General features: G+C 37.3%; 1 protein-coding gene across 1 annotated transcript; it reads left to right on the top strand.

The window, feature by feature from the left end:
* The first annotated feature begins 1,894 nt into the window (after positions 1-1,894).
* On the top strand, positions 1,895-7,284 carry LOC145605039 (protein TORNADO 1-like). Its single transcript, XM_081661049.1, has 3 exons — positions 1,895-3,426; positions 3,828-5,071; positions 5,732-7,284. Exons 1-3 carry the CDS (start codon positions 1,914-1,916, stop codon positions 7,097-7,099), a joined length of 4,125 nt encoding a protein of 1,374 aa, XP_081517175.1. The 5' UTR covers positions 1,895-1,913; the 3' UTR covers positions 7,100-7,284.
* The last annotated feature ends 2,118 nt before the right edge of the window (positions 7,285-9,402 follow it).

Genomic DNA, 9,402 nt, shown 5'->3' with positions numbered 1-9,402 from the left:
CTACAAATTTTTGAATATTAAATTATCAAACTCTTGAAAATTTTATGTGACTACATCATTGACATTTCAACCTGAAGTTTGAGTATATAAGAGTTAGTGAGATTTACTATTTGTATACGTAGAAAAATTATCGTGTAGTTAATTTTGAAACTTCTAAAGAAACGGGATACTTATGCGTGAGATTGTTTCTTATGGTCCAGAAGAACCATGATTAATGTATATAATTGCATATGTTATATTATAATTCATATGAGATTGAAGAATGACATTAATAATGTCAAGCTTTGTCATCAAATGATTATTAATGAATGTTTGATCAAATAATGATCATCAATTTCTATTATTCACGGCCTCCTGAAGAAGGCAAAAGTATAATGGTTAAGGCAACTTTAAACAGAGATTTCGAATGAAATATGGACAAACACATGTATTATTGTTATAGGTTTGGCAATATGAAGACTTACTTGTTCGCGTTAAGATTTGAAGATTTGGGAGGATCGAAAATCAAGGATTGATACCATTCTGTGTCATGAGAGAAGACTCTCAACTACATTGGATTCATTGCATTAGAAGATCTCAAGTTATGTATTTATCAGGGGGGGAAATTACGCGTTGCACTCTTTTTCCCTTAACCATGGTTTTTGTCCCATATTGGGTTTTCCTGGTAAGGTTTTTAACGAGGCAGCATTTCGAGCGTATTACGAAGAATGTTGTACTCTTTTCCTTCATTAGGTTTTTATCCCACAGGGTTTTTCCTAATAACGTTTTAACGAGGCACAGTCTTCGATAATGGACATCCAAGGGGGAGTGTTATGAAATATCATGTGGATGACCATTATCCTCCTTTGTATCTTTCCGGAACAACCTAAATAGGGTCTATATTCTTATCCAATCAAGCCCTAACTATATTGTATGTATATATATACCTTATCATAGAGAATGAAATACATAGATTAATTCTCTCTAAAACCTGATATTTCCCTTATTTTCACAACACATTCGAAATTTTATAAATAATTTTTGTATCTGTAACAAAGGTATGTAGCACTAGTTTGTAGTCATTGTACATATGTAGTTTTTGTACAAGTACTACATATTTCACCTTGTACGCCTGTTGGTAGCCCCGTCGACGGCGATAACATGATCTAGCTGGTTCCTCACGGCCGGCCACAACGTACAAGAATGGCAACATCATACCATAGCTTGCTCAATGTCAAGTTGTCAACCCAGTAACAAGTTTAACAGCATTTGATACCTAACCACAATTTAAGGGTGTAATTCAGGAATTATTGCAACAATATACAAAGAAAAGCATCAAAACCTATAAAGTGGGAACATGGTTTCCCAAAAGTAATTTCTTGAAAAACAAGCTCAGAATATCTATACATGATAACAACAACATAACGGCCCTTTTTTGTCGAACTTTCAGATCAGTCACACCTCATCTGGGCCCCCTGTAAACAAATTAGGACAATTTAATCAGATATAAGAAAAACGAACGCGATTTAGGGCCTATTCTGATTGACTGAACTGAGCTGAATTGAAATGAATTGAATATTTTATGAGAGAAAGAAATTAAAAACTGAACTGAAAATAATCTGAAGAGAACAAGCCCTTAACCTTTTGCATTATTACAGTACTCGGAAAATCTAGAGGTGTCAATTCGGAAGTTCAGGCCGAGTTCAGTAGGCTGGGTCTAATTTTAAACCTGAGTCATGCTAAATTATTGAATTCTAACGAGTCGAAATCTGTATTACGAAGTAAATTTTTTTCGAGTCGGTTTCAGATTGGATCAGGTTTTGACACCGAAAAAAAAAAAACCCTTTAATCAGAAACTATACAGATAAAGTAACTTATTACTACAATCATCTGTACAAAAAAAATAGGAGAAATTTCATGAACCTCTAAATAAAATGGCATCTGATGAAAACTTGAAAGATCTGCAATGGGTAATGCAAGTGTTGGAATCAGGAAACTGCATAAATCTGCAGAAAGTTTCCTTCTTTCTTTCTCATCAAATTTCAGGCTGTCAACAAGAAACAGAATCCTGCATCAACATAAACCTGTCAAAGGAAAACAATGCTCTATTTTCTTACCTCCTTACACAGCTCTCAACAATGACGAAAAACAGCGCGACGTCAGCTTTAAGGAACTTGGAGTTCCATAGAGTAATATGGGAAGTTGAGTATCTTCGGACCCTCAAATCGTTGCTTGAAAACAACCCGGGAGTTAAGCAAATCTTGTTTCGAAGAAATGACTTCAGTTCAGACTGCTTGAAGGAATTGTCAGAGATTCTGAAGGTTGCTGATAATCTGAAGGAAATTGTGTTCTGTGAATCTTGCATTGGAGGAAGAGGTGCTGGGATAATAGCTGATGCTCTGAAGGCGAATGATTGCGTTGAAGAGCTGCAAATTTGGGAAGATTCAATTGGGTTAAGAGGGGCAGAAGAGCTGTCAAAGATGATTGAAGTTAATACATCTCTGAAGCTGCTGACAGTATTCGATTCAAGCTCGTTTATTGCAACACCGATAATTTCAGCAGTTTTGGCTAGGAATAGAGACATGGAAGTTCACATTTGGAGCGCGGAAAAGAGAGAAAGATGCACAAAAGTGGTGGAGTTTGTGCCAGAAAACAGCACACTCAGGATATACAGGCTTGACATATCAGGAAGTTGCCGGGTTGTCTGTGCTCTTGGAATGAATACAATAGTTAAGGTTCTTGATATGACAGGAGTTAGATTGAAGTCGAAATGGGCGAGGGAGTTCAGATGGGTGTTAGAGCAGAATAGAACTCTGAAAGAAGTAAAATTATCAAAATGTTGTTTAAAAGATAAAGGGGTTGTTTATGTATCAGCAGGGCTATTTAAGAACAGAAGTTTGGAGACTTTGCATTTAGATGGTAATTGTTTTAGTGGGGTAGGAGTAGAGCATTTGCTTTGTCCTTTGAGCAGATTTTCTGCTCTGCAATGCCAAGCAAACACGACACTGAAATCGCTTACATTTGGAGGAGAAAGAATGAGAGTAGGGAGGGCAGGCTTGGAAGCGATCCTGCAGATGATTACGAGCAATCAGAGCCTGAGTAGGCTTGGCATAGTTGATGATCAGGGGCTGAGACCAGGTGACATTGTTAGAATTTTTCAGAGTTTGAAAAAAAATGCGTCGTTGAAGTACCTGTCATTGAAGGGTTGTAGGGGAGTTAAGGGAGAGTCGGTTTTACAGGCGATTGTGGAGACTTTACAGGTGAATCCTTGGATTGAAGAGATTGATCTTGAGGATACACCGTTGCAAAAGGCAGGAATGGCTGAAGGGATATATCAGAAACTGGGTCAGAATGCAAAGTCTGAACCTGATATGGATTTTTTCAAGGACATGCCAATGGTTACACCAAAGAGCTGTCGAGTTTTCGTCTGTGGGCAGGAATATGCAGGTAACCTCCTGAACTAAGAGTATCTATACTCTTATTTTATTCTGTCATAAATCTTATTTGCACTACATATATGAAACAAGAGCAATTTGTTATCTGCACAAATTAAATAGTTATATATGACAGTCATGAATATAAAATTATAGTCCATTAAATTAGAAGTTACTAGCACAAAACAATCATAAATTACAGGTGCTTAATTCAGAAGACTATAATAAGAAAGTTATCAAATTATTTTCTCTTAATGCCCCAAATTCGAAGGCTTAATTCTTACATGGTAAATTTTAATATTATAAGAAGTTTTCTGATGTATAAAATGAGGGATTGTCTTGTGAATACCAACCATATGAGTAATGGTGGGTGGGAGAATATGTATGTTGAGCTAATTGCATTTAGTAATGCAGGTAAAAGTTCACTATGCAATTCAATATCCTACAATTTTTCATCAACCAAGCTAACTTATGTAAACCAAGTCCGAACTTTGGTGAACCCGGTTGAACAAGCAATCAAATCAGAAGGGATGAAAATCAGTAGTTTCAAAGACGAAGACACAAAGATCTCCATATGGAATCTGGCTGGCCAGCAAGAACTGTGTTCTCTGCATGACCTTATGTTCCCAGGGCATGGGAGTGCATCATTTTTCTTAGTTTTGTTGAGTATGTTCAGAAAACCGAGCAACAAAGAGATGAAAGACCCGGCTGAAATTGAAGAAGACTTGCAGTACTGGCTTAGATTCATCGTCTCTAACTCAAGAAGAGCAGTCCAACAATGCATGCTTCCGAATGTGACCATAGTTCTAACACACTTTGACAAAGTCACTCAGCCCTCTCAGAATTTTCAGGCTATTGTGAACCTAATCCAAGGACTGAGAGACAAATTCAATGGTTTCCTTGAGTTTTATCCAACTGTTTTTACAGTTGATGCAAGATCATCAACATCAGTAAGCAAACTTGCTCAACATTTAAAGAATACGAGCAAGATGATCCTACAAAGGGTTCCTCGAGTTTATGAACTGTGCAATGACTTAGCAGAGATACTGTTGGACTGGAGGAAAGATAATGAAAACAAACCTGCTATGAGCTGGAAAGAATTCTGTGAGCTTTGCCAGGTCAAGGTTCCACCTTTGAGGGTTCAGTCTAGGTTTGAGAACAAAGAGAAGACTGATATGAGAAGGCGGGCAGTTGCTAGTTGTCTTCATCAGATAGGAGAGGTAATCTACTTTGATGATCCTGGTTTTCTTATCCTGGATTGTGAATGGTTTTGCCAAGAAGTGCTGGGACAATTAGTCCGATTAAAAACTGCTCGAAAGCAAGGATCACTCAGAAATGGTTTCATAAGCAGGAAAGACTTGGAAAAAATTCTGAAAGGAAGTTTTCAGAGTCAGCTTCTAGGGATGAGTTCTAAGGTTTTCGAAAATTTGGAGGCCACTGACCTTGTGAAGCTGATGCTAAAGTTAGAACTCTGTTATGAACAAGACCTAAACGATCCAAACTCAGCCATATTTGTCCCTTCATTTCTTGAAGAAGGGAGGCAAAAACAGCAAAAGTGGCAGCTCAGTTCATCTGATTGTGTGTATGCAGGACGGCATCTTGAGTGTGATGATTCAAGCTGCACTTTTTTGACTCCTGGGTTCTTCCCTCAGCTACAGGCAAGATTCATCTTCTCGTTTTACAATTTATACTTTACTATCCTACTTTTAATCCCACAATAATTCACAGAATTAAAGACTAGACATGAATATGCAAAGATACCGTTCATAATAGTTTGTGCTATAATGATATATCTGCACTTTACATTCTTATCACTTAGTGGCATGTTAAAGGCCAATCATAATTCATTACTACTTTGAGAAATGTGTTAATTATTCTGCTGACTCCAATATAGTATACATAACTATATATCCGGATGGAATATGAGAAAGCAAACAGATAACAGATGAAATCTAGAAACCCGGTGCCAATACTAGTCCCTCAGGTCCCAAAACACAGTCTTTATTCAGGATTTCATTAAAAAAACTGTCAGACTGTCAGCTATTATAAAATAATGTCAGAGTGCTCTTCAATTTCTCAAAACATCCTTAGTAAGTTAAATATTTATCAATCCATACATGGTTCCAATCTTCCAAAACGGTATGTATTGTGATTGTACTAAATTAAGAACCAAAGAAACCAATAATGTAGTTGATTTTTGACAGTAGATCAAAGACAGCATATCATCTAAAACTAGGGTAATGTCAATAAAAATATTGCGAATTTGAGCACAATCACAAATGAGAGTACCTTGTTTATGTGTGTTATTTGCATTGCAGGTAAATCTCCACAATGAATTCATGGAACTGAAAGATCAGCATGGAGCAACTTACAGCATGGAAAACTCTCTCATTTCAATAAACATCAATGGAATTGACGTCAGAGTGGAACTTGGAGGACAGTTGAGCCATTATATTGATATCTTGGCTTGCTCGACCAAGAATCTAACAGAAACACTCCGACTAATCCATCACCTCATTATCCCTGCGATTCATGGCCTCTGCCAAGGAGTTGTATTGATTGAAAACATCATTAGACCTGAATGTGTGAGAAGTTTGATTCCTCCGAGATACAGAAAGACTCAGTTAGTTGCACTACACAAACTGAAAGAAGCTCTTCTAACTGTTTCAGCAGATGGAATGTATGATTACCAGCATACATGGAGTGCAGTATCTGATGCAGGAAAGCCCATCATAAGAGCAGGCTTTGATTTTGCAAGGGACCTATTATCAGATGATGATTTTCGAGAGGTGCTTCATAAAAGATATTATGATCTTTACAACCTTGCAAATGAACTTGATGTCCCACCAGATGACGACCCTGATAGTATATCAGTCATGACTTCAGAAAGTGTTGATCCATCATTCAGTGGGATAGCTAAGGGAGTAGAGCAAGTGCTGCAGAGGCTGAAGATTATCGAACAGGAGATCAGAGATCTAAAGCAAGAGATACAAGGGCTGAGATACTATGAGCACAGGCTTTTGCTTGAACTACATCGCAAAGTTGACCATTTAGTCAACTACAATGCACATATTGAAGAAAGGAAAGTGCCAAACATGTTCTTCTTTGTGAGAACAGAAAATTATTCCAGAAGACTTGTGACCACAATCATTTCAGGAATGACAGCAATGAGACTCCACATGTTGTGCGAGTTTAGGAGGGAGATGCACGTGGTAGAAGATCAAATGGGCTGTGAAGTTATGCAGATTGATAATGTCGCAGTCAAATGCTTGGCACCCTACATGACAAAGTTCATGACACTGTTAACATTTGCCTTGAAGATAGGTGCACATTTGGCTACTGGAATGGGATCTATGATTCCTAATTTAGGCAAAGAAGCGGCCCATCTGCTTGATTCTTCTCTTCTGACTGGAGCAGCCGGGGCAGCAGGCGCAGCAGCTATCGGGGCAATGGCAGTGGGGAACAGTAGAACAAGAGACAGATCAAGAAATATTCAGCAGGATCAAAGAGCAGCACAGCAGTGGGTTCTTGATTTCCTGAGGGACCGAGGGTGCTCAACTGGAAGAGATATTGCGGAGAAGTTTGGTCTGTGGAGAGTGAAATATAGAGATACAGGACAAGTTGCATGGATTTGTAGGAGGCACATGAGTTTAAGGGCCAATGAAATAGTTGAAGTACCCCTTTAAAGTTACTACTATGATACAATATTGATACTGAAGAATCTTCCTTATCTTTTGATGACATATAATCTTTCCTTTTTCCTGTAGAAGCCACCAATATTCATAACTGTATAATCCCTTCTGATTTGAGTGCTTTCTGATGTTCATAATTGATGTATGATGGAATACGTCACTGAGACTTAATGTACAAACGTCACTGAGACTTAATAAGAGAAGACTAAGTACAGGAATGAAGCAATTAGTGGTCTTTAAAAAGTTGCCAGTGATTCAGGGCAGAGGTAGCTTGTACCATACAGGTTCAAAGGTTTACCAGCAGTATCAGTGATAATGACTCAAGTCTCTATTCGAATCTCAGCAAAAAAATCATAAAGTTGGTTCAAATAATCATATTAGAATGAATCCACTTCATTTGACCTGTGACACAATACGACTGTTAGTATTCGTCTGATACCATTGATAGATAGGAAAATCAGACAGTGCTCTCTCCTCATAAATCCGTGGCCAAAACTGTCACCCATGAATCATACAGTTGGCAGTCTTCATACCATCATGGGACAGGAAGCTAACATCTAATCAACCTGGGACTAATCCCGAGTTTGATCCTGTTGTTCATAAATTCTGTATTAATTCAAAAAACTAACAGTTGGTAGTTTGCTATCAAGCTCTATTGTGGTTTAATCTGAACAGAATTCCACTGCCTAAACAAGCATCCTAGTAAAGTAACTTTTCAAACAGAATTTCACCAACCAAATCTGATGGAGCCCCAATCTAATCAAATGACCATTTCAAAGTCATGTATTTCCTCTAAATTCAGTACAATATAACTTGTCACTTTATTATAAATTTATAACAATGCAAATTACTGGCAACTTTATAATACTGGTACTAATCAATCAAAGGTGAAGCTACACTTTGGGAACGGATCAATTGACAACACTTGGCCTACCCAATTAAATTGATTTTTGAAAGAAAAAGTTACGGAGTACAAAGTATTTGACTTGTAAAATTTGAGTATACCATAATTAATTGCCTCTTTAAGAGACGTCTAACTCCACTACACGCTAATTAATTAATTCCTTTTTTAAGAAAGATATACAAGATTATTTCACTCTGCCCCTACATTTGATCCCTTTTAATCTTGAGGTTACATAACATCCCAATAGTCTAATACCCTCATTACAGTTAGCGAACTACACAAAACACCGCCTATTCATCCAAAGAAAATCAAAAATTAAACCTTCAACATAGAACTAAAATCCACTCTCAAAGATAAGTGTATCAGCCCTCGAAACCATGAATAGTGTATCTTTCAAATATTTCCCTTACCTCTCCCAAGGAAAGGCCCCTATCGGGCAGGCGGTCCCGAAAAAGGAGATAAGTTAAATCCTTTCTATAATGCCTAGGTAACATAGAGGATAAGTAGTACCTCACCCTTGAGCCCTGTGACTATCCTAAGGGAAATGCATAATCATTATAGTAGGAACTTTACCCCATTATACAATACAATAGTCTCTTTATTAATCAGTCCAATATGTAAGGCTGCTTTAAAGCTGCTGCTGTGATCATCAAAGCACAGATAAAAGTGGAAATAAGGGCCAATCTTGTATATAAGTGGAGTGAACTTTTTGAGGAAAAAAAGGCACAAATTACATCTTCCTGTTTCTCTCAATTACTGTCTTTTTTTTTCCTTTCTTTAGGTTCCATTATTATGAATCTAGGCATCTAGCACTAAAGAACTTTAACAATTATATGATACAATCAAAAATAATATTCATAAATCATAATGAATCTTTTATATACTTTCTTGGACCACCTTACATGTATTTTGGGGGTTCATCAACATACATAATAACATACACGAGCTTATATATGCTTTAACTGGATACCATAATTACTGGAAAATCCCAAACTGGAAATCAAACGAAAGAAAGCAAGAGCACTAAGGTAACAAAGAACAGGATACTAAGTCGAGATTTTGGAACACCGTATCACCGTACTTCAAAACTAATCATGTTCGGAAAATTCTTTTTGTTTGTTTTTTCACTCATTACCATGTTATTGAGTTTGTAGCTTATGTTGCTCAAACTAATTAGTCATGTCTTCCATGAGTACGAATCAAAGTATCAAACTCGGCTAGTTTATGATGATTTTCCTTTCAGGGTCCAAAATGATGTATTGGGAGTCCCTAGTCATTTATGTTTGACACGAGTCCTTGAGGTGGAAAGGCGATCCATGACTCCATGTGACACAAGGTAGGACCGTAGGAGCATATATAGAGGTATGCATTAGCACAGGTAGTAAACAAAGAA

This window comes from Chenopodium album, chromosome 22 (genome assembly GCF_948465745.1).
Source record: "Chenopodium album chromosome 22, dcCheAlbu1.1, whole genome shotgun sequence".
NCBI lineage: Eukaryota > Viridiplantae > Streptophyta > Magnoliopsida > Caryophyllales > Amaranthaceae > Chenopodium > Chenopodium album.
Note: the sequence above shows the minus strand (reverse complement) of the source record. Positions and strands in the feature narration are given on the sequence as shown.

Coding starts and splice junctions, on each gene's coding strand:
- LOC145605039 (XM_081661049.1), top strand. CDS start 1,914: ATGGCATCTGATGAAAACTTGAAAGATCTGCAATGGGTAATGCAAGTG. Junction 3,427..3,827: donor CTGTGGGCAGGAATATGCAG/GTAACCTCCTGA, acceptor TTAGTAATGCAG/GTAAAAGTTCACTATGCAAT. Junction 5,072..5,731: donor GGTTCTTCCCTCAGCTACAG/GCAAGATTCATC, acceptor TTTGCATTGCAG/GTAAATCTCCACAATGAATT.